Genomic DNA, 25,387 nt, shown 5'->3' with positions numbered 1-25,387 from the left:
TAGAACAGGTGCTCAATGAAGTCATCTACAATAATACCAATCTGTTGCTGGTATTATTGGCCATCCATCCACCCCCTAGTCTTGCCAAATCATGGGTTCCTTCTGCCTGTATCCCGTTAGCAGGAAGATTTCCTGGCCGCAAACGCGAACCCTTCGCCTTTGTTTTCCCTATGGGAGCGTGAAATGTGACGGGGTCTCTTTAAAGCACGGCCCCAGCAGGCGCCAGGGCTAGGCCGGCGCCGTGAAGGAGGCGGCGTGCTGACGCTACCGGGCCGCCGGGCTGCGCTCGCGCCGCTCTCGCGCCGACTCATTTTGACTCGCACAGGAAGGAAGTCTGCACGCGCCGGATCCGTCCGCTGGACCATGTTTCTGCGGCCGCTGCGGAGCTGGGCTCTCCGAACGCTGCGCCGCCAGGGGCCCGGGATCCCTGCCTTAGGCCCAGGGCCGCGGGGGGCGCAGCGCCGGACCTGGCCTCCGGGTAACGCATCTCTCCATCTCACTTCACTGGCTGCAGGATGAGGCCCGGGTCTTAGCGCTCAGCGGAGTCCATCCAACTTCCCTCCCTCGGCTCCGGCGACCCGCCTACACCTGAAACTCCTCCAAGGCACCAGGATTTCCTCCCAGTGGCTGAGGGGAGGGGCGGGGACGGCCATTGGCTGGTACCCCAGAAGTGAGCCAGCAGCAAGTGGGTGGGTCCCTGGGGCTCCAGGTCTGTTCGGAGCTCGGAAATCTGATACGCTGAAAGAACCCCACTTCCCATGCGCGGGGGCTGCTTCAGTACCCTGTTCCACTCCTGGTTTGATTCATTTGGCCTTGGGGGAGACAGGCTGGGAGCTGCAAGTAACCAGCCCCCAGCGAGTGGCGGGTGTTTGAGGCTCGGTGCCCTCTCTTTCCCACAGGGAGTGGAGATCCTCCCCTTCAGACATGGGAACCGCTGTTATAGCCAAGTTCTGGCGTTCTTTGGCCTTGGGCTGTAAAGTTGCACCTCAGAATCACCTGTGCTGTGGGTGGGCTGAGATGTCAGTCCTGGGCGGAACCCATTGCTTACCCCGGTGTTGTGAGTGGAGGCGTTTTAACTTGCCCGACACCCATCTGTGAGGCTCATAAATATAAAATGTGTGGAAAATGGAAAGGATAATAAGTTAAAAAAAACTGAGCACACTTGGGGCCCCGGTGTGCCAAACGGACCCAGGCAGCAGTGGTATAGTGTCCCACAAAGGTAGACAGCTGTAGTGGGTCTGCCTCTACGCATCGAAGGTTCCAGGTATCATTGGAAAACATTTTTTGGTTAGGGAACAAACATAAAAATTACTGTCTTTGTGGTGGTTTAGCAAATTAGTATAACAGTGAATCATTTAAAAGTTTAAAAATTGATTTTTTTTCTTTTTGTAGATAAAGAAAATGAAAAAGAGAAAAAGTTAGTGGTAAGTCTCATTTATGTGTACTATCCCGTGTAGGATAATGTGTGTGTATTTATTATTATTTTTTTTGAAGAGGGGAGTGAGGGAATATATGCACCTAGTAAAAAACATATACAAAAAGTTCTTCAGGGATAGAAAAGTCTGCCTCCATCCCTGGGCCTCAGATTCCCACCGCAGAGGCTATGGGTTATTTTATATGATGGAATATTATTCAGCTATTCAAAATCCTGTTTTTGAAAAATATTTAATGACTTGGGAAGGTACTCATTATGTAAGAAGTGAAAAAAAGGATAAAAATAAAGTATGATCCAAATGAAATACTATATAAACTGTCCATAGAGGAAAAAAAGAAATACTACAAATTGTTAATGTTGTAGAAATTGCCAGTTTGGTTAAGGGAAAGTTGGGATATGTTAACTGTGGGTGTGTATGAGAAAGGGAGAGAGAATCTGGGGGATAAGGAGTCTTAATTCTTTGAATGCTAAATGAAATTAAACTGGGTTCTTTTTTTAAAAAACAGCTTTATTGATTTTAATTTACATACTGTCAAATTTACTAATTTTAAGTGTACTATTCAGTGAATTTTAGTAAGTTTACAGAGTTGTGCAACATCACCACAGTCTAATTTAGATTATTTCTGTCACTAGGAAAAGAAACCTCATGCCTATTTGCAGTCACTCCCTCAGCCTTAGGCAACTGCTAATCTACTTCCTCTCTATGAGTTTGCCTTCTTTTCGGAACGTTTCCTATAAAATGGAATCATATAGCATTTGGTCTTTTGGGTCTGGCTTCTTTCACTTAGCATAATGTCTTCAAGGTTTATCCATGTTGTACCATGTACCAGTATTTCATTCCTTTTTTTTTTTTTTTTTTTTTTTTTTTTTTTGCCAAATAGCGTTCCATTGTGTGGATGTACCACACTTGTTTATCTATTTACCAGTTGTTGAATACTTGGGCAAGTTTCCTTTTTACTGAAGATTTCTCAGAATCTTTAATAGAACAATATATATTTTGGTTCTTCTGGTGGGGTCTTTGGCATCTGAACCTGTTTTCCTCTGGAGAGCTTGGTTCTGATTAAAAATCTAAATGGTGCTTATTTGGAATTATGAGTGATTTTTATTTTATTTTTTTAATTCTCTGTATTTCCTACTGTGAGAATGCTTAACTTCTATTTTCAGAATATTAAATGTTTTTATTTAAAAATAAGGCTAGGTGGTGTATTGCAGTGATAATTATAATCATGGGCAGTTGGAATTAAGGTCTAATAGCTGAGGAAAGTGGAGGTAAACTTTGGCACATCACAGAGTGGTCATTCACGCCCACCACGTGTTCCCACAGCATGGTGAACATCTTTTCTTGTAATCTGCTGTTACTCTCCTCCCCATCCTCACACTCATTGTGAGCTCTGTGGGTAGTGAGACTGGTTTCTGAGTCCACAGTATCTGGCACATAATAGGTCTTCAATGAGCAGTTGAAGGACTCTCAAAGATGAGAAATGTGTATAGGAAACAGTACTTGCCTGAAATATGCTGAAATTTAATGATATTATTATCTCTTACTAGTGGATTATTACTTTATGATTTTTTTTTCTATTTTCTTCAGTGGGCATGCACTCCTCTTATAATATTTTTAGACATCACTTTAAAGAGAAAGACTTTCTTTGCTTAGCTCCTCTTTCTTCCATCCTTCACAGGGGAACATCGTGAGGTTCTTCATGCTTGCCTTCTGCACCAAGAAAACCAGTTGTTAATCAAAAGCCTTAAATTTACCAACTTTCAGGATTTCATGGTGGGAATTGGAACAAGTATTTTTGGAGGAAGTTCTCATCCGAACATGTTACTTGCAGTGAACAGGAAAGAAAGAGTCTGCAGAATAATACTTGGTTGAGCTCTTTTTAAATGTCTAGGCAGAGGAGAATTTGTTTCTTTTAAAGAACAGCAATAAAAAATCAAATCCACTAGTGCCCTAATGGGATTTCCCTTTTGCTCACTCCCTTGAGTTCATTTTGTAGTTTTGAGTTCGGAAGGAGTGAGCTGGCATGGAGCCAGGGTTGAAGGGTGGCTTGGCATCTGTCGATGTGTGATTGTTCAGCTCTTTTGGATACTCTTTAGGATCTAGGAGAAAACCTTAATAACCAACTGACAGAGTTTATAGTGGGTCTCTCAAGGCGAGACAGCCTATTGTGATGCCATGTTTTATGGAGAGTGTTACTGAGGCTCCACTGGGGTCATGAAGAGCTGTCTACCAGGCCTGGATGTTCCAGCTCTTTCCTCTCCTCAGCCCAGCACCTTGGGCAAGTCACCTAAGTGGCCCACATTTCTCTGGGTGCTTCCAACCTGAGTGTAAAGGTCACTGTGCAGCAGAATGGGTCCTTCTCTGACTGTGTGTGCCCCAGATATGTCTTATACGTGTTCTCAAAGGCCAGTCTGTCTTATATGGAACTGCCCATTTCTTCTTGTGATCTGCTGGAACCAGCAGTGCCTGGCTGAGCAGAGCCTTGTCAGAATCACTGGGCAGCAGGTTCGAGGGCTCCAACCCAGAGGGCCTGGGTGCTCCTCGGGTGCTTCTGAAGCCAGTGTCTATGGACCAATGGTGCTCAGTCTTCCTGCACATTGAAATCACCTGGAGAGGTTTACGAGGTCCTGAGACCCGAGTCCCATCTGAGAGATCGTGCTGTAATTGGCCTGCGTTGTGGCTTCCTTGTATAGATTTTTCAAAGTTCCCAGGTGATCCTAGCTACATATACAAGATTGAAAACCACTGCTTCTAATGCTTTCTTTCTCTACAGTGAAGAACTTGTGAGAGGCTCCTTGGTTTTTGCTATAGATGGACTCCAGATGGCTGTCTGTGACCCCTCTCTCCAGTGCCATGAGACCTCTTCCACCAGTGCAGTTAGTGTGAGAAGAGTGTAGGTTCACCATATTCTCCCTGCTTTAATTTCCTTCTTCAAGCCTCATTTTTCTCTTCTGTGAAAATGTTAGAACCCACTTGTCAGGTTCTGGTGAGGTTAAATGCGGTAATGGTGTATGTTACACATCTTAGGGCCTGGCTTGCAACAAGATGCTCAACCAAGTCCTTCTGTCCTAATACCTTCCAGTCCATGGCTGAGCATGTTTTTACGCATGAAGCAGTTTATCTTCTTACTTATGCAGAACTGCCCATTTCCTCTTGTGATCTGGTAACATAGGTTCTAGATCAGTGGTCCCCAACCTTTTGGCACCAGGGACTGCTTCTCTTGTGAGAATCTAATGCCTGATGATCTGAGGTGGAGTTGAGGCAGTGATGCTAGGTCTGGGGAGCAGCTGCAGATACAGACAAATCTTCCCTCACTCGGTGCTGCTCACCTCCTGCTGTGCGGCCCAGTTCCTAACAGGCCACGGACCAGTATCAGTCTGCAGCCTGGGGGTTAGGGACCCCTGTTCTAGATAACATTTACATGCTTCCCAGCCTCAAAGCCATTAGGCTCTGGTTAAGAAGGCAGGACACTCAGGCCAAAAATCTAATAGTCTGAGGGGTTGTGAGCCAGGGAAGGGTAGAACTAGGGTGGCCAAGGGCAAACTGTATATGGTCTAGGGGTTGATGTAACCTCCTATCTTGGAGGGCAGTGGTCTGGTGGTTACCATCAGTGGGCCTGGAGCCTACTACCGAAGGGGAGGGTCAATTTGTTTGTTATACTAACAGCAGGACCTTGGGGGTTTCCTGCGGAGGGATTTTTGTGTACATGTTGAAGTCTTAGACTGAACCAATCATGCTGTTCACTTGAGCCCTCCCCTAGAACTTCTTCCCGCTATTCCCCTAGGTGCTCGATTTCTGGTTCTAACATGCATTTGTCTTTTGCCAGGTCTGTGTGGAGGGCAATATTGCAAGTGGGAAGACAACATGCCTGGAATTCTTTGCCAACACAACAGACATTGAGGTACGGCCTCCACTCCAGGTTTGAAGGAACCTGCAAAAGCATGACAGATTAATATGTAAGGGGTATAGACCATCCCTGTCTAATAGAAATATAATGTGAGTTGCAAATGCAAGCCACATATAGAATGTAAAATTTCTAATAGCTCCCTAAAAAACCAAAAAGAACATGTTATCTAACATAATATATTCCAGATATTATCATATCAACAGGTAGTCAGTATAAAAATCATCAGTGAGCTATTTTGTATTCTGCTTTTTATACTAAGTCTTTGAAGTCTGGAGTGTATTTTATATTTACAGCATATCTCAATTTGGACTAGTCACACTGAAATTCGTAAAAGCCACATGTGGCTTATGGCCACTGTTTTGAATAGTGCAGGTATAGAGCTCCCCACAGTCTGGTTAGGAAGTTTCTACATGGGAAAGAAGTCAACTATTAAACATGACTATGGCACATCTGAGATATCAGGGGAGTATTACTATGTGTAGCCAGTTAACATGATTTCTAGTTTATTTACAGCCCAGTCACTAAAAATAATCTCACAGATGTTTAAGAATTGTTTCTACACCAAGACCCTGACCCTTCTTCCTTGCAGATTTTAGTGGTGTAATCTTTTCTGTTTATGGCTCTTTTTTTGTTATTGCAGATCCTATAATTTCCATACCTTTAGGGTCATTTCCTTTCCTTCTTTCCTGTTTTTACTTCTGTGAAAAATATATATGGTTTGTTAAAAATAATAAAAAGTTAGCCCTTGTCTTGTTTGTGTTCATGTTCTGCTGTTCAGAAAAGAGTTAACATCGCTGACCTGCGCTGCTATCCTTAGAGGCTAGTTTGCAAGGTTGTCCCTTGGCTGGCATGTAGGAACTTAGATTTTGGGAGAGTTCCCACCATTTCATAACTGATAAAGTAGCTCTCTGTGCCCAAACTGTACAAACAGTATGGTTACATCTGGACATCTTCCTGTGTGGGAGTCTAGATTTTCTTATGTGTCAGGTGGAGGCTGCCTACCTGACTGAGCCCTGACAAAATCCCTGAACTTCCAGGCTCAGGCCAGCTTCCCTGGTAGATGCAGTTTCACATGTGTTGTTACAGCTTGCTACTGGGGGAATTGAGTGTGTCCTGTGTGACTCCCTTGGGAGAGGCCCCTTGGAAGCTTGTGCTGGTTTTCTCCAGACTTTTCTCCATGTGCCCTTTTTCTTTGTTGATTTTGCTTCGTATTTTCTCACTGTAATAAGTCTTAGCTCTGAGTACGACCATATGCTGTGTCCTCTTAGTCCTAGTGAGTCACTGAACCTGGGGAGGCAGGGATCTTGGGGACTCCCACTACACCCATCCTAAGTGGCGTAACTCTCAGCGGCACTTTAGAAGTACAGTTGACTCTTGAACAATATGGAAGTTAGGGTTGCTGAGCCCATGCAGTCAAAAATTGTGTATAACTTTCGACTCCCCCAAAACTTAACTATTATCCTCAGTATCTATAGGGGATTGGGTCCAAGACCCCCCACAGACACCAAAATCTGCAGATACTCAGGTCCCCTATATAAAATGGCATGGATTGTGCATACAGTCAGCTCTCCACATCTGCACACTTCCAACCACATATTGAAAACAGGACAGGTATTTACTGAAAAAAATCTGTGTATAAGTGGACCTGTGAAGTGTAAACCGATGTTATTGAAGGGTCATCTGTACTTGTATTCTCACTTAAGACCCTGGAGCCAATGAACAACAACAACAATAATTAGTTAATGTCTAATGAAGGAACTACTATATACCAGGCACTGTATCGAGGCTTCATTATATTACCTAATTGATTTCATCCTTATAAGCATAGTCCCTATGAAATAAGTACTATTATTATTTCAGCTGCAGAGGAGGAAACTGAGGGTCAGGGGCCATATCCTATTTCGTTCTATGGCATGAAGGGGCTTTGCTGGCTTTAGGAAAACCACTCAGCTTTCCAATCTCAGCTCAGTGCTCTCTGACATCCCCAACTAGGTTTCCATCCCTGATATAGATTCTTCTGGCTTCTCTGTACCCCTATTTAATACTACTTCTTGGAGTTTGAAAATATATGTTGATTTCTGTGGTGATCTGATTAATGTCTTCTTCTTCCAGTAAGTTTAATCCTCCATGAAGGTAGTGCTGGAGTGGTTTGCTCTTGCTGTATCCGTGGTGCTTAGCATGGCACCTGGCACAGTGGCTGCTCAGTAAGCGTTTGTTAGAGTGATAGTGCCACAGATGAACACAGGTCAAAGCTGCCTGTGACCCAGCTTCTGGTGGGCCTGAGTGGTGCAGCATGTGCTTCTCAGGGGACAGGAATGGAGAGCTGAAGACCCAGAAGAAGGAGAAGGGCGTTGGGAGGGGCAGGGAATGATTCACAGGGGAAGGGATATTTGAACTGGATGTTGAAGGATGTATAGGAATTTTCCGTGTAACAAAATTCAGTGTGAAATGAGATGAGGTGGGCTACTGGGCAGGAGGATTAGCATGAGCAAAGGCACAGGGGTGTAAAAGGTAGGGGAAGGTTACTCTTCAAGGATTTTTTGCTTTGCTTTCCTTTGGTCTTTTGGTACCTGCTCACATGCACTTGAAGGTCCTCAGATGGATTTGGGTACTCTCAAAGCCTTGGCCCAAGAATACCATTTAAATCATTTCTAGTACTTACCGGAACAACTGTTTAAGGAGTGTGTAAAGAAACATGACTCTTAACTGTCAGTGTGCTCAGTGCAGAGAACAGAGAGGAAACAGAGGCAGAGCAGGTTGCCAAGGTCATGGGAAAACTTTCAAGCCAAGTGGCTGAGATTTAAGACATAGCATAAAGTGCTTGAAGTAGCTTTTCTTTTGGCTCCTCTCACCTCTCTGCCCAGCCAGATGTAGTGGGCAGTAAGGGCTGGGATGGAGCACATGGAGGAAGGATTAAGAGAATTTGCCTTATTCTCAGGGAGTTCCTAAGGCAGCTGGAGAGGTGGCATGTGCATATACTTATATAAAGGGATGGATAAAATTGTTCTCAGGTCATTTCTGGAGTCACATGAGGAAGCCATGTTTGGATGGAGTTGTGGCCTCATGCAGGGGGTTGCACAACTATTTTGGCTCACCTCCGGCACCCAAACCTTTATCCTCTCTCTTCCCTCCCCCACCAACACTTACACACTTTCACAGAGCTCAGAACTGAGGAACAGCAGCTCTCTGATGTTTTCTTTCCTTTCAGGTGTTACCAGAGCCTGTCCCCAAGTGGAGAAATGTCCGTGGCCATAATCCTTTGGTGAGTGTGTCGTTTCCGGTGTGAACCACCAGCTTCTTCTTAAGCACCTGGGAGTGGTGCTGGTGCCCGAGCCTGATCCTGCCCCTGCCCCTGCCCCCTGCCAGGCATTTTCTTTTCTCTTAGCTGGGGTGGAGGAGACAAATGGAAAATGGCAGCATATTGGTGTTCTGAGGTCAAGGATCTCAGAGGCTTGACTGGGTATGTGCAGAACCCAGGGACTGCCTGTCAGTGATCCCAGACTATCTCAAGTGGTTGACCTCGGCTACTGGGTGTGTCTCCTGCTGCTCTTTCTAACCCCACTCTCTCCTAGAAGAAACCCATTGGTACCCAGGTCTCCTCAGGCCTAACCCCCAGGAACTGTAAATAACCAGTTTCCTTGGTAAACCTCTGATTTGGGTTTGCACTTACCAATGGCCAGCATCTGGCTCACCCCTAAACTACCTGTCTGCTTTCCTAAGAGTGGACCTAGCAAGCAGGAGCTATAGTGTGCCAGTACCCCTTGCACTTCCTTCCCCGTTCAGCAGGCTCTGCTCTGGCTGCTTGGAAGAGAAGGGTGGAGTCTGGGTCTTTTAGTAGAGAGCTTAAGAAAGGGCTGTTGATTCTGGACACCTGCCCCATGATGTAGGGGATGATTAGTTTCATTATTCAGGTGAGGAAAAATTGAAGCTGAAATAAGTTGCCCGAGGTCACACAACTGGTAAATGACAGATCTAGGTTTGAACCTTGGACTAGGGGTAGCCTGTGTTGTCCCTTCAATTCTAGCAACACAGATGGGATCTCCTTGTGTGATTCTTCAGACTCTTATGTTTCATTGGGAGCAGGGACTATGTCTGATTTGGCTCACCCATTTGCTAGAACAGAGCACATTGCTGAGCACTTGTTCAGTCATTCATTCAACCAGTAATTTTTGCTCGCTCATGCTCTCCTGGCCCTAATATGCTAGTGTGGGGAGGCAGAAGACAATTAAATGTGTGCTATGGCAGCTGGTGATAGGAGCTACGAATCTAAGCAGGTAAAAAGATATTATTTAAATGAGGCAAAAACTCTGAATCCCAGAGACAGGAAAAGAGTTTTTACCTGTATGCATGTGGGAGAAGGTGGAATGCCAGTCTTTCGCTTTGGGCATAACAAAAAAACCTCGGAAACCTTCATATTCTTTAGGAAACAGAATAGTCAGGGCTGGATTAAGACAACTAGAGTTGCAGTCTTTCGCGATTAGAGGTGACATTTCACAGGATACAGTCCCAGTCTCAGAAGTCAGAGTATCCTCGGTACAAAAAGCATTTCCAATGACAGTTTAATAGTAAAAAAATAATAAAATTAGATACTTTTACACAAGTTTCTACTCTGGACAGAAGAGCAAGATAGATACTTTTGTGAAAAGTCTCAGTTCATCACTTTATCTGTATCAGCTGTATCATCACTTTATCTGTATCTGTAAAAGGTGTTCGCTTTTGCAGCCATCAGACAAGAAGAAATTTCCTAACCTTTCTGAGATTTCCTTTCACCCACAGTTAGGAGCCTGCAGTTTTCAATGCAGAGCATGGAGTTTCATTAGTTAGCACCAAGAGAGAAAAAAAACAAAAATGTGGAAGAGAACAGAGTAAGATTATTAGCAGGTGGAGTATAGAGCGTGAAGTGTATTGTGCCTACAGGCAGTAGAGAATGATGGGGTGGGGCTTCTGTTTTAGACAGAATAGCTGGGAAGGGCATTTCTGATAAAGTGACTTTGAGCAAAGACCTAAACAAAGTGAAGGAATGAGCAATGCAAATATCTGGAGTAAGAGCGTTCAGACAGAAGGCACAGCGAATGCAAGGGTCCTAAGGTGAGATCATGCTAGGATGTTCGGGGGACACTAAGGAGGCTCATGTGGTTAGAAGCTCACTGAGCCAGAGGAATGATGGTAGGATATGAAAGAAGATGGAAGTGATTCTCTGGGGACCTTTGGGCATTGGTAAAGGCTTTGGATTTCATTCTCAATGCAATGGGAAGTCTGGAAGGCAGGGAAGTGACAACCGATGTAGACTTAAAAGGCATATTTTAGCTGCTGGATAGAGAGACTGCAGGGGGTCAATGAACATTTCTTCAATAACTGAATGTTTCCTAAGGACTTTGTATAGGTTCCTATTACAGCTGTTACTGTACTGTCCTGTAAGTGCTCCAGTGTCTGTCTCTGTCCACTCTGTTTTGAGGGCCCTGTGACCATGTTGGGTTTATCTCTGGCCCAAACTCAGCCCCACATAGGTTTCATGAGATGGCTATCAGTGACCAAAATGACTAGAGTTCTACAGATAGAGTACTTTGAGGTAAATTTCTGTGTTCTTCCTTCTTCAGGGTCTGATGTACCTTGATGCCTGTCGATGGGGCCTCACACTGCAGACATACGTGCAGCTCACCATGCTGGACCGGCACACTCATCCTCAGGTACCTTTCAGATGCTTGGTTTCCACCCTCTTAACATTTTCTTCAAATGAGGGGTATATGATTGCCAGGAAGGGAACCCTCGCAAAGAGGGCCTCTCTGGGCCTTCAGTGCTGCTTAGCCTTCTCTGTCTTGGGCCAAGGTCTCTGTTCCTGCAGCTCTCTGAGGACCAGCCTCCAGCGCCCACACCCGCCAGCCTCAACTAGCCAAGAAATTACTATGATGCCATTGTGAGCCTGAGTCTTCATGACCTGACCACGACTGGGCTCAACACCATTTAACTCAGTTCTTCTCAAAGTGTTGTCCCTGGACCAGGAGCAGCAGTAGCACCTGGGATTTTCTTAGAAATGCACATTTTCTGGCCCTGTCCCGGACCTGCTGAATCAGAAATTCTGGAGATGAGGCCCAGCAATCTGTTTTATCAAGCTCTCCAGGCGATTTTAATGCATGCTTTGTTTGTTTGCATGTTTGAGAAACACTATCTAACCTCCACACAGCCTGGCTCTTGGTTCACATTTTTGAGAGAAAGAAGCCGATTGGCTCAGCTTGGGTCAGGGGTCCAGCCCTGGGCCGGTCAGACGTTGGGAAGATCATGGAGCATAAAGAGGCTGCTTAGGCCTTTTCCATCAGTGAGGATGTGAATAGGGGCAGAATCTTTTAGAAGGCTGGCTGAGGAGAGCCTGATTGGCATCTGTGGTTCAGAATTATGAGTACAGCCTAAGAGAATGGCTTTGGAGGCTTCCAAGGAGGAGATCCTTACTGCCAGTTATGTTGACACAGCAGCTTGGCTGGGTGGTTTGATTAAGGATTGGGCATTTCTACAAATCTTTGTCTTAAAAATAGATATGAGCAGAATCATATGAATTTCTATCTTCCCAAATGTCTTGTCTAAATGATACAGGTTAGAGGATCTGAGGTTGGTACTTTTTCACTTTGTTTACCCTACCTTTCCTGAGTGGGGACCCAGTTGCAAACCTGAATTGTATCTTTTATGTCTGAATATAGTGGGACATACATGTGTCCTGTTTAAGGAAATCTCCCATGAAGGAGGCAGAGGGAAAAAGATGAGCAGAAAGAGAGAGATGGATGGGGAGATAGCAAAAAATGGGCAGTGGAGAGTGATAAGTAAGGAAAGGATGGAAAAACTGGAGTTGGAGGGGAAGCTGGATGGATAGTTGGCCACACAGGGAAGAGAGAGTTGGGAAATTCCTGGGTTATGGCTTTGAATCTGCCTGATTTGCTGGTTCAGGTCCCATGGGTGCTGTGGGTACATGGGTGCCATGGCAAATGAGAGCAGTGATTTCCCACTTGATGTCAACGGTAAGGGCCCTTCTTGCTTCCCAGCGAGGCAGTGTGAACAAAGGGAAAGGCCATCTGAAGGGTGTGAGCACCCTGGCAATCTTTCCCAGTTTCCAAAGGGCCATAGTGATCCCCAACTAACCCTGTGACGAAGCAGCAAAGTTGGCAGGTCTGGCATCCTTGTGGGGTTCCAGAAAGCCAGACCCTGAGGCACTGATGGCACATCCTTGGAATGTCACGTGAACCACAGCCCTCTCTGGGCTCTACCTTAAGCATTCATATCCCACCACTTAAGCAAAAGCACCTTATTTAGGTTCATAGAAATCACCATACTTTGCATTTGACACCATTTTGCTGGACAGCACTTGGCAGCCTTTCTAAGCCCTTCCCCAAACCCACAACCCACCTGAGCCTTATCTCTCTTCTCCTGCTGAGCCCTCAGCCCCAGCATTGCTGCATGGGCCACTTGGAGATTCAGGGTGTGGGAGGGTCTAGGCTGAGGGAGAAACACAGCTGAGCCTCATGTTGGCCTCTTGATTCTTGTTTTCAATATGGGCCATAGGCTGGGGGAGCATAGACATTCTTTGAGCCTTCCTGACCTCTTCCTCTTTGCCTGAGTTAGTGAATCATTTTTTGTTCTTTTTTAGACGTCACCTGTACGGTTGATGGAGCGGTCGATTCACAGTGCAAGATACATTTTTGTAGAAAACCTATATAGAAGGTACCATAGTTTATATCATTGATAATTTATTAAACCATTAATTTGTTAGAAATGAAATTGGAATGTGTTTATCTGGTTGACAGATACTGAGTACCTACTGTGTCGTATCAGTTATCTCTTGCCACAGTAATGCTATGTAACAGCCATATGTAACAACCACAAAACCTCAGTGACAGACAACTTTCTGCACCTATTGTTCAGTCATCTAGGGTGGTCAGCCAGGCGGCTCTGCTGACCTTGACTTGCATTGATGATATGTCTTGGGGTTGGTTGATCTAGGATGGCCCTGGCAAGAATGTCGAGGTGGCTCATCTCTCTCATTCTCCTCCTGCAGTTAGCAAGCTAGCCTGGGCATTTACTTCTCATGGCAGAGGGCAGAAGCACCTGTGGAAATGCATGAATGCTTTTTCAGGCCTTGACTTCATATTTGCTAACATCCTGTTAGCCAGAGCAGGTCACACACCCAACTCTAAGAATTGGGAGGGCCCTGTGCGTTACATGGGAAAGTGGGAAGATAGGAGGAGGATGAAGATTTGGAGCAACTAGAGCAATCAGTCTCTCACAGCGCATGCTATTCGTTATGGCTTTCACTCAAAACTGTCTTTGCCCTCATGGGGGCAGACTCTCATTGACATAGTTGAAGAGGACTTCTGGTGGCCCACATTGCTGAGGCCTGGACTGCTGATTTTTAGGGGTTTTGAGGAAATGGGCTGCAGGCTAGGGTCTGAAGCTTCAGCTTCTTCCATGCCCCTCCTTTCTTGGTAGCTGTGTGCCTGGCCTCCCTCTCTTTGCCAGGCTCCCACATTGCTGCTTCCTGCTTTGAGCTTTGGAGTTCCCGCTTTCACTCCCTTGCAGAATTGGTCCTGATATCTGCCTTGTATTCTCTACGTGCCGGCTCCCCATTCCTTCTCATTTACAGCTATCCTGAGTATCACCTTTCCTAACCCTCCTCAGCCACCTGGTCTAGATGGGTCAGTCAGGCCCCTTATTATTCTTAATTACTACTGTCTTGGTTTTCTTCGTAATATTTAAGACAACTTCTGATTAGGTTGAACCATATGAAATGTTTAATTTTGACGAATTTTGACCTGCAAAAGTGGCAATTTCATGTGATTTTACTTAGTATACATTTATTTGTTTAATCGTCTATTGTGTGTCCCTCCAACTAGCCTTAAAGCTTCTTTGGGACAGGGACCACTTCTGGTTTACTTCCCTAGCTCGGACCCAGCACAGAGCTGGCACCTGGTCGATACTTGTTAACTACTATATTGTTGAGTAACGAGACCTGCAGTTATTCTTTGGTCTCCAGCCCTACTTGTTCCCCAGGCTCTGGTCCCAGCTCTTTCATACCCCTTCCTCTGAGAGGGCTGTGAAAAGGCTTCTCCCCTGGGTACTAAGCTGCCATGGATCAGTCCCTTGAGCCTGTGTGGCCCCAGGATGAGAGCCTCTGCCCTCACCTACTCCAAGCATTAGAGCATCATGCCCTGGGGTCAGGGACAGCAGCCAGGGCAAGTCCTGACTATAGCTTTGTGTGCTCTGGTCTCCCAGCAGGTGGCATTCCTGATGCTGGAGGCCCATCCTCCCCCAGCTGCCTGGGTTTCCAGACAGGCTGAGATGTCCACTGGTTGGTTTCTACAGTCCTTCACTGTCCTCTGCCCTCGCTCATTAGGGTCTCTACCAGAGGGAGGACGGGCAGAAGAGAGAAAAGAGCAAGGGACCCCCTTCGGTGTTTGTTTACTGCTCTGACGAAAGTGTGGCCTGAGGAGCAGACCCTGGGCAGCAGAGCGAAGAGTCTCTGTGACCCTCATGTCACTTGGCTGTCTCTGTCTTCTAATCATAGTCAGTTCGGCCGGGTCTGTGTGGTAGCATGTGGCTCTTTTTGAAGAGGGTGACCTGGAACAGAATGACCAGAGAGTGGGATGTGGAGTTGGGTGGGCCTGGGTTCCATTGTGGCTCTGGAGTTTGCTCTCTGTGAACACAACCAAGTGCCTAACCTTCTCTTAGCCCTTCTTGTCTCTAATTCCTGTTGTCCATCTCTGGAGAGCCTTTGGAACAGTTGTCTGGTTTAGGTCCTATGACCCTTAATCTGGGTCCTTGCCCACCTTGGTCTTTATAAAATTTGCCAGTTAACCTCCCCACCTCCACCCTATAGGCTGCCCAATGCCTGGTGAATTTCTCCAGGAGCCTCATGTCTTTGCTTGACTCAGGGGCAATTTTAGCTGATGTCTATGGGCTTTGGTACTCACACCAATAGTCCTTCATTACTACACTGCTGGTCGTGATTTTATATTTCCAAATCTAAGTGGCTATAGTCCAGATGACATGGGCCTTGCCCCGGGTGTTTTGTGGGTAGTGTAGGGAAAGGCTGTAGCTTTTAATCTTTTTGAGCTCTTTTCCTTCCCTGGTAATTTCATACGTATTTATGCCTCCCCTGGGCCATCCCAGAAGGCCTGGCAGCTGTGGTTAGGATTTCTGTGAGACAAAGAACCATGGGAGAAATGTATAGTGTCCTTGTTTCTGTTCTTGGGGTCTAACTCTTTTAAAGTTCATGCAGCCCCCAGAGGGCATGGATTCCCCTGAAGATCTTATTGGAGGCTCCAGACTCAGTGCTGGTATCACTTGATGCAGAGGCTATTGGTCATCGCACGATCTCGGGTGCTCCAGAGGCAGCTGGAAGCGCCGTGGCACCCTGGAGGGCCAGGCCACCCACCACTTCGGTTTCAGGAAAATGGGAGAAGGTGGTGCTCCTCAAACCCTTTCTTCAGTTTCCTGTACCACCTACTGTTTTGTCATTTCACATATGTTGCTTTAGGTTTTGCTTGTTGGGGGTTTTGTTGTGTTATCTTTGTTTCAAGGGTCTTTAGATTTATTTCTAGGTCAGGAGTGGGGCAGCCATAGGCCAAAGATTTTCTTTTGGAGGCAAAGTGTTTTTAGCCAGAGCTAAAGAAGTGACAAATAGAAGGAAGACTGGACTGTGGCCTTTCTTTGGGGTTACCCTCCTTCCAACTCCAGCTCCTCTTGATGCCATAGGTCATCTACAGTGACGTGTTACTGAGAAAATAGATGTTTTGAGAAGTTTCTGCTTCCCCTAAACTACTAAACATTTAGTAGCCTAGAACTGGGTTTGGCTGGATCCTTTGCCTATACCTAGAAGAGGATATTTTGGTTCCCACCTGTGGGAACTTCGGCTCGGTATTGGGAACCACAAACAGTGTGTGTGGGGGTGTCAGGTCCCACCTGAGGGCTCTTGTGGGGACAGCCCTTTCACAAGGCAGGAGGCGAGGGACTGCTGTCCCTTCAGCATCGGGGTTGACCCTTTTCTCTTTCTCAGAAGCCCTGGCAACCTTGGCTTGGAATCTGTGGGGGCCTGGATGGGAGGGAGTACGGCAGGCCTGGCCTTGCTGTCTGCATTGGCACACTTAGGTGCCCCCAAAAGCTCACATACTGGAATTCTGCCTCTTCCAAAGTAGAATTTTTTGAAGGGCAGTCTTGCCTTCTGGGTCTCAAAACAAGTGAGCAATTCCTGTAGGCAGAGACTGCTTATTCCAGCCCCAGCCAATTTGGGGTGGACAGAATATAAGTGTAATTAGGCCACTAGGGGTCTGAGAGGGTTATGTAACTTGGTGAAGTGGAAGATTCCTGTTACACAGTTTCCTTAAAGACGGGAACTTCTGAGATGTGGGCAGTGTGCTGAAATGAAAAGCTGAAGGTGGTGAGAAAGACTCACGTAGCTAAAGCAGCTGTGCAGGCAGTTGTGTGGCCTGAGCCCCGTGGGCTGAGTAATTGAATGAACGAGTTTTGCAAGATTGCCTGGTCTGCATGTTCTAAGGGCAGAAGTAAGAGAATTGAGTGGGCTCAGCCTGGGAAAAGACACGCGGACTCACCTGGGGCTGGTGGTTAGGGACATTGATTGAGATCTCGCATTTTGGAAAGACAGGCAGGTCCTTCTACCTCCCTGACTGGCCCTGGCACTTGGATTCCTCCCTGTCTCTAGTCTAGATGGGGGACTCATGACCTGAATCATAGACCTTAGAGCTGTGGCCTTTCTGGAGCTAAGGTCATGAGACACTGGACGTGATCCAGAACAGACCCCTCAGTTGACAGACTAGGGAGGGTGAGTGATGTAGAGCATTTGGTTTTGGGGAACACAGAGAGCCAGGCTTGAATCCCTGCTCAGACAGAGTTGGGTTTAACTTTCCTGGGCCTTAGTTTTCCTCATCTTTAAATTGGGACTAAAATTGACCTGACAAAGTCTTATGAAAACAAAAGAAAATAATGTGTACACAGTGGCTGGCATTTGAGTATGAGATTTCAGTTCTAACTTGTGCTGTGCAAGCTGAAGCTCTCTGGGCCTCAGGGCAAAGGTGGCAGCAAACTGTGCGAAAGAGAAAGTCGGCAGGATTTATGTAGACCCAAGACCTTGATTTTGCCATCCCGAGACAAGAGGAAGGCTCTGTGAAACCTTTTCAGTCCACTTTTGCCAAATCGCGCCGTTGGATTTTATGTGGAGAGGCGCCGCCCTCTGTGTGTGCTATGGAAAGAAAAGCAGTGGCTGGTCGGTGGGGCTGGGCCCCCCATTCTTGAGGCAGACACGTGAGGAGCCGGGCAGCGTTCCCAGGAGGAAAATCACAAAAGTGGATAAAACAGCACCTGCTGCCTGACATTCCTCAGGATCGTGGAAGCCAGGCTTCTGTTTCCTTCCTCAGCTCAGCCTAGATCCCCTGCTGCATGCAGCTCGGGCATTTCCTCTCTCCTTGTGGTCAGTCTTGCCAAACCCAGTTCTGAGTGGCTCCAGGATGGGTAGAGGATGTTAAAAGGGGGAATTTCTCTCTGGGCCTTTGAGAGTCACCCAGCTGTTAACAGGTTTGTTTCCTCCAGCTGCTGCCATTCTGTCTATCTTTCCCGTACCTCTCCAGGCAGAGGAAATCCGCAGAAGCCAGGTAGACGCCAGGTCTCTCTCTTCACTCTTCGGCTCTTTCATCCTTCTCCATTTCTTCCTTCCTCCTCCCGTCCCTCCACCACCCAGCCACCCTTCCTTCCCTCTTTCCCTCCTTCCCTCCTTCTCATTAACAATTTCAATATATAATATTCTTCCCCTGCTCTTCACTCTTGATATGAGAACTAATATGTTGTTAAATTTTGGAAAATATGAATAGGTATAATGAAAAAAAATGAAAGTCTCCCATAGTCCTGTAGGTCAGAGAAAAGCAGTTAACATTTTGATGTTTTTCTTTCCAGTCTTTTTTCAAAATATATGGATGAATACTCTTGAAAATATGGTTGGGTCATACTGTATGCAGTTTTATGTCCTGCTGTTTTCATTGAATTATGAGCATGTGATTATTAGCATTTCCATGTCATTAAATATTATTTTACAACATCATCTTTTAGTTACTGCATGGTTTTGTTACATAGATATACCGAGATTTAGTTTTTCATTATCTAAACAGTTCTACAGTGGGCATCCATGATTATTTCTGCAAAATAAATTTCTGAAAGTGAAATTTGCTACTCTACCTCCTAACCTGAGTGCTGTCCCTGTCCTCAGGCTTTAAAGCCCATTTCTCCTCTTGGAGTTCCCATCCCCAGACAGGGGGAGATCAGGGGTGTTAGGATCCTTGTCATCACTCTACATCCATTGTCATATGGATCACGCTGTGCCATGGTGCCCTTGGCAGTGCCCTTTCAACAAAAGCCATCCCTAGTTCCTTTTGGGGAATGGTGCATTTCAGAAACTTTCTCGTGGGTAATCAGAGCCCTTACACCTCTCATTGCAGCGGGAAGATGCCTGAAGTGGACTATGTGGTTCTGTCGGAGTGGTTTGACTGGATCGTGAGGAACATCGATGTGTCCGTGGATTTGATAGGTGAGGCGGCCCCTCCTGACCTCTCTCCCAGCCTCCCTTCTAGTCTTCCATCCCCTGGGCTCAGTGAGGATGAGCTTGTCCAGGCACCCAACAAGCAGGGCTGGTAGGTGGGGGGCCCTTACCATTGGTGATTCTTTTCCTATATCAATTCAGCCTTTTCCCCAAGGGCATGCAGAATTTGTGGGCTTCTGGTCCCTCCTGGAGAAGCACCCTAGTCTCAGTTCCTCAAGCTGTTTTCCCCTGGGTCTATTGTGCTTTGGTGGGTTTTTCTAGTTTGTAAGGGAGGGAGGAGGGGACAGAACCTGGACATTTACTAAGATCCACTGGGTGCTTGGTCCTGTGCTAAGCTCTGTGTTTGTGTGTGTGCATGCGCGCACACCTAATTCAACTCATGATGACCCCGTGGGGCTGATGACATGGAAAGGGAACAAAAGTCTGGGTGAGGGTTAAGGTGCCTGTCAGGTCACAAAGCTGGTCAGTGGTCAAGCTGTGAGCTGCCCCTGGTCTGTGTCTCCTGCTCAGAGATTCTGGCAGATGTTTTTTTGCCATGCCTTGTCGCATTCCTTCTTTCCCCCTCTCCTTGGCTTTCACTTTCAAGCAGTGAACAGAATCATTAGAGCTGTGTACTTTTGTAATCTCAGTTTATCTCCAGACCACTCCTGAGACCTGTTATCAGAGGTTAAAGATGAGATGCAGGGAAGAGGAGAAGGTCATTCCATTGGTAAGAACCCCCTTTAACTGGGTAGAGATGAACTGGGAAGCTGCCACCACCCTAGCCTTGCCCCACCCTCCATGAGATCATTGTGCTGTTGTCACAGAGAGAGAAATAGGAACTGAGCATATCAGAGGGCGAACTCTGACTTCCTCTGTGGCTGGAGATCCCATGCAATGTCTAGATCTGCTTCACTTCCTGTGTCCCAGATTAAGCAGTCGGCACCCTCCCCATCTCTGCCCAGGCATCAACAAGGCGTGTCCAGGTCACTTCCTGAAGATGGCTTGCCTTCCTGCCCTCTGGACCTGCTCTAGAATGTGTCCTTACTCGCTGCTGCATCCCCAGTACTTAGCACAATGCTCGGCCTGGAGTAGCACTCACTAGTAAACACACTGCCCTGCCCTTCTGGGTTCTGGCTCAGTGCCCTGTACTCTAGGCAAGACTGCTGTAACAGGCTTGGACAGCCCTCTTTGCCCTGGTCCCTCCCTCTCCATATCCACCTTCAAAATTCAGCCTCCACACTGCTGCATGGGTGATGTTTCCAGTGCAGTACACTAATGCAGTTTCCCAGCCCCAGACCCTCAGTGCCTCATCATGGTCTGGGATAAAGTCCCCATTTCATAGCATGCCATACAAGAGCCCACGTGATGGCTTTATCTCCCTCCACTCTCTGTCTTTCACACTCTGGCCATAACGAACTAATGTGGCTATGCATGTGTACACACACACACACACACATTCTCTCTCTCTCTCTCTCTCTCTCTCTCTCTCTCTCTCTCTCACACACACACACACACACACATGTACACACACACACAAAATCACTCACTTGCTCACTCACCATGGAGTTACACATGTTGAGTGCCTCTGCATAGTGATTTCTTTTGCCTTCCAAGTTCAGCTCAGATGTTACCTCTTCCAAGAAGACTTTCCTAACCTTCTCTCCATCGTCTCCCCCTGGGCTGACTATGATCACTGTCCTTAGGACAAGCAGACTGAAGCTATTTGTTTACATGTTCTTCCTCATCCCTCAGGAAACTGTGAACTTTTTAATATCAGATCTCATTCTCTCTATCCCCAGCATGTGTCCAAGAGCCTGGCACCTAAGAATTTCTCAGTTAATATTGAACCGAGTGCCCCATGTGAGAAGCTACCACTGGAAGTACACAGACAGAGGCTAGGCAAGCATCCTGGGATGTCATGGGGGTCTAAGCTCAGGACGGCCCTGGAGGCCTGTCCAGCTCCTGAGCCCTGCCCAGCCTTGTTTGTCTGGGCACCAGCAAGGTAGATTCCAGCCATGAAGGTCCAGGCCTCACTCTGGGTAGTTCCTCTGAAATCCAGAGACAGGAGTGATTGGAGGAAGGGTACAGTGGAGCAGGGATGGACCACGCTTTGATGGGGCATAGCAACTCTGTGCCGTGACTCAGATATTTTAAAGAAATGCCACATCTGGAGTCCCTCTAAGCCATTATCCAAGCCATTATCATAATGATTTTGACTAGACCTACAGGACAAATCTGTTTATTGTTGCTAAGGAAGCACTCAGTAAAAAAGGCGGCAGTGCGGTTTACATGAGAGCGTCTAAGCTGGGAGTAAATTGCTGCTTGAGATGGTGTTGGTGGCTGAGGCACCTTGGCCTATGTATGGGAGAGCGTGTACGATCGAGTCCTGCCTGGTATAGAGGCATGGACGGCTTAGGGGCATGTCTTAGACCTGGGCTTTTGTACCCATGGGTTTCACCTTCTTGGGCTTTCAGAAGTTGGTCTTTGTGATTTAGAGCAGGAGTCCCCAGCGCCCAGTCTGTGGCCTGTTGGGAACTGGGCCACACAGCAGGAGGTGAGCAGCGGGTGAGCGAGCGAAGCTCCATCTGTATTTGCAGCCGCTCCCTGGCGCTAGCATCTCCTCCTCAGCCCCACCTCAGATCATCAGGCATTAGATTCTCATAGGAGCACTGGTCCCTGGTGCCAAAAAGACTGGAGACCACTGGTTTTGAGAGTCCATGTTACAAGTTGTCTGGTGGAGTGGAAGCAGCGTGAGTGGGACTCCTAGGCCAGAGAGGGCCGTGTTCTTCTTGGTGGGAGTGAAGAATTCAGGCTGCCCAGGGCTGGGACACCTGGCCATGGTTTGGCCATGGATCCTACCCACCCAAGAAACTGGTGAGCTTGCTTCTAGAAAAGTGGCAGTAAATGAGAGAAGTCAGGCTGGAGGGTGTGTATGAAGTATCAGCAGAGTGCAGCGGAAGGATGGGATGGGCAGCCGCGGTGACTCTTCTGACTGTTGCGATGGCCAGGCTGACTGGCCCAATGCGCAGCTGCATTTCTTGCTGTCCACCTAAGGTTGGCTGCTGTGGGCTGCTTTGTCCAAGCCACTGCCCCATGGTCATTGACATTCGCCCTACCTGCCCGAGACCCTGGGTGGGAGAGGTTTGCTAACAGCCTGTGTGTGTGTGCGAGTGTGTGTGTGTGCGCGAGTGTGTGTGCGCGTGCGTGCGTGCGTGCGTGCGTGTGCGCGCGCGCATGCGTACATGAATGTGTTTTTGTTTCTGTTTCCTGGCAGGAGTACCTGGCCGCTATTCATGACCTCTATGAGGAATGGCTCATCAAAGGAGGCCTTTTCCCCATAGGAGCCCCTGTTCTGGTAAGTCCCCCTGACAGGGCACGAGACTTTTCTAGAAGAATGAGTGACCCGGGGAATGTCGGCTGCTCCTCACTTTCTGGGGAAGAAGGAAGTAGAGAGGTTGGAAAGGGCTCCTTCTCTTTCATAGTCCCCATTCTGGACTGAGTCTCAGTAAGTTGGACAGACCTGAGTGAACGTGATCTGTCTCAGTTTCATTACACCAGTTATCACAGTAGCATCTCACATATCCAGCATCGTCAACAAAGGAACGTTCCAGATTGTTGAAGCCTCTAGACCTGGGCTTTTGTTTTAACCATATGGGATGGTGGTCTTTCTGATGCCACTGTCCCTTCTTCAAGTAGATAGCAGGTTAAGAGCCTCATTGCACCTTTTCTTGGTCACCCCGGGCATCCGAAGGAATATAATTTGTTGTTCTGGGCTGTCACACAGGGATGCCTTTAGGAGGTGCTGAGGTGTGTAGGACTCTTTGCTCAAGATTACTCATTTCTTTGAGTTCCTGTGTTTGCTTTTTATGGTAACCCTTCTCTTGCTGACACTTGCCGTTTCTAACTCTGTTGATATGTCTGCCCATTCCTTGCTTCTCAGTCCCCTTTTTTTTATTTGCTGCTGCCTAGTCTCTTTAGTCAGGCGAATGGATACCTAAGACTGTTAGAAATGCATATTCAATGCTGGATCTGAAGGATGCTCTTGCATAGGCTTTTGTGCATGACCTTGGGGGCATCTGTTTGGACTGCTCAAACACTTTTACTCATGGCTCTTTGAGGCAGTGAGGTTGCTGGAAAGTGAGATATTACTATAGTGGATTTTTAAAGAAGTAAAGTCTATGTTTTTTCCCTTATTAATAGAAAATTGGATGGTGTAAAATGATGAGAAAAGAATCATTTAAGAGCTCGCTGTGGGGACAACAATAGTGGATTCTTAAGTGAAAATATAGCTGAGAATGTAGATTGACTTAGAACGGGGAGCTTTTTGGCTTTAACATTCCTCTCTCTGCCTCTTCCTGCCTGCCTCCATCTCTCTCTCCCCATCTTTGAAAGGAGGATGATGATGAGGTTAAGTGCAGCCTTGTGACTGTGTGTTTAATTTCCAGGTGATTGAGGCTGACCACGACATGCAGAAAATGTTAGAACTCTTTGAACAAAACCGGGACCGGATATTAACTCCAGAGAATCGAAAACGCGGTCCATAGAATGGGAAAGATCATGCCAGAAAAATGCTGGCTGCTGCCAAGTTAGCTGCTAGGAGCGATGTGGAAAATCTTCTCTTGGGAGGGACAAATTTGTTTTCTGAATGTTCTTTTCTCCTTCACCAATGTCTTTATCCTGCGTTTCTGGCCCTTGTGGGTAAATGACAAATGGGACCAATGGATTTATTGAGCCCTTTAATGTTTGCAGCCTTGCATTTTCCCTGGTTCCTCTCATGGTGGTTTCCCATTGCTGGATGCCTCTAATTAATCCCTTAGGAAGAGCCACCTGACATCATGCTGGTCTCATGGTCTCTAACCCTTCAGACCATCCAAGAGGGCGAGATACTGGTCTTACATCCAGGGGAGGAAACTGAAGCTCAGAGAGGCTAAGGAACTCCGCAGGGTCACACAGCCAGTGAAGTGGAGTTGGCACCATTCAGACTTTCAGCAATTCCAAACCATTCCCTTGCCCTAAGCTGCCTCATCCTGAGAGCCCTGCCTTTCCCTGCTGGCGGCCCTCATGTCTGCATGGGGAGAGCCAGCAGTGCATGGAGCCAGTGTCATCATTTTCTCATTATTTGAATAGTTCTCAGGACAATCGGCATTTCTAGACTTTCACAAAATTGTGCTGTGGTTGGCTCCAGCTCAGTGTTTAGTGGTTTCCCAGCATGAAGCCACTGTGGCATTTGCCACCTCATCATCAGGGCTTCTGTGTCCTTAGGAGAATCATGTGTTGGCTTCTGCATGGTGCTTGGTCTCCATATCAGGGAAGTGGCTTTTGGCATCTGGCTGGTTTGCCCAGTGCTGAGCTGGGGCAGGGGGCCACCAGCCTTGGCTTCTGAGGCTCCTTTACTTTATTGTGGCCTTGTGTGTGGAGCTTTGCCCTTAGAATTACTGAGAGTTTGAGGCCTGGGGAACAGATGCACGTGGCCTTAGTTTTTTTTGAAATGTTTTAACGTTCAGGGAGACACTTTGGGCCATAGAGCATGAAACCACCTTTATTGGTTCAGAAAATATCTTAGCTTCATTCAGCTGTAACAATGCATTGAAGGCTGTTTCTTGAATCAAGTAGGAAGCTAGAGAAAGGACAAATATTGTCTTTGGGGATAGTCTGAACAAGAAAAGTTGGGGCTTGCAAGCAAAGGCTTTTGGAGCACTGGTCGAGGCAGGTGGAGAGAGATTCAGGAACACTGGTTGTGGACACGGGCAAGAATCAATTGTGAACTTTGGGGAAACAGGCTTCAGCCCCTCCTGAGAAGTTGGTGTAAACGAAAGTTGGAAGGCCTTGTCCCAGCCTCTGTGTATGTGGCACCTGTGCATGTAGCTTTCTTATGCTGAATAGGTCACAGGTGCCCCTGGTGGTCCAGTCCCAGAGGGAATGCTAAGAGGGCAAACACTCTGGCTCCTAGCCCTTCCTGTCTCGACCGATTCATGGACTGCGTGGGCAGGATGAGGGGCAGCAGCCCAGTGGAGATGTACCTCCCAGCTCAAATGATTAACTAGAAACGTCGGGGAGGTAAGAATCTGCTACCAGGACTCTTGACATGCCGGGGCCATCTTTGGTAATTTGTACATGATTGGTCCAGTGTTTTCCCCACAGCTCATTTGGAGCATCTGTTTTGGTGGAAATGTGATTTTTAAAAAATCTTCCTCTGTGGTAGCCAATAAATCCTTCACCTAAAATCTGATGTTAATATTGGAGCATTTCCTATTTAATTTTGGAGTGCTTCCTATGCCAGCGATTTTAGCTCTCTGCAGCATCCTATTGCCAGTAAGATAATGTGTTTTTATTTTTGAAGCACCATATTTCCTCACCTGGGATGTATGGGTCCAGAAAAGCTTGATATCCTCCCACCTGGCATCATCGAGAGGATGCTGTGAATATCCACAGTGGCCAGGGCTGGTCATAAACATCTCCCAACTCAGGTGTCACATGAAA

General features: G+C 46.9%; 1 protein-coding gene across 1 annotated transcript; it reads left to right on the top strand.

Annotated features, from left to right (window-relative positions):
• The first annotated feature begins 285 nt into the window (after positions 1-285).
• Positions 286-25,179, top strand: TK2 (thymidine kinase 2). The gene is made up of 10 exons (XM_039888878.1): positions 286-478; positions 1,393-1,424; positions 5,263-5,337; positions 8,552-8,605; positions 10,941-11,030; positions 12,974-13,047; positions 18,825-18,913; positions 19,555-19,634; positions 22,182-22,262; positions 23,353-25,179. The coding sequence occupies exons 1-10, from the start codon at positions 364-366 to the stop codon at positions 23,449-23,451; spliced, it is 789 nt and encodes a 262-aa protein (XP_039744812.1). The 5' UTR covers positions 286-363; the 3' UTR covers positions 23,452-25,179.
• Positions 25,180-25,387: the final 208 nt, after the last annotated feature.

This window comes from Pteropus medius, unplaced genomic scaffold (assembly GCF_902729225.1).
Source record: "Pteropus medius unplaced genomic scaffold, Ma_sr-lr_union100, whole genome shotgun sequence".
NCBI lineage: Eukaryota > Metazoa > Chordata > Mammalia > Chiroptera > Pteropodidae > Pteropus > Pteropus medius.
The sequence above is the reverse complement of the archived record's forward strand: the minus strand, read 5'-3'. Positions and strand labels throughout refer to the sequence as shown.

Bases quoted from the DNA above. Each gene is read 5' to 3' on its own strand.
- TK2 (XM_039888878.1), top strand. From the start codon at position 364: ATGTTTCTGCGGCCGCTGCGGAGCTGGGCTCTCCGAACGCTGCGCCGC. The intron at 5,338-8,551 runs GTACGGCCTCCA...CTTTCCTTTCAG, and splicing joins CCAACACAACAGACATTGAG to GTGTTACCAGAGCCTGTCCC. The intron at 19,635-22,181 runs GTAAGAACCCCC...GTTTCCTGGCAG, and splicing joins AGGAGAAGGTCATTCCATTG to GAGTACCTGGCCGCTATTCA.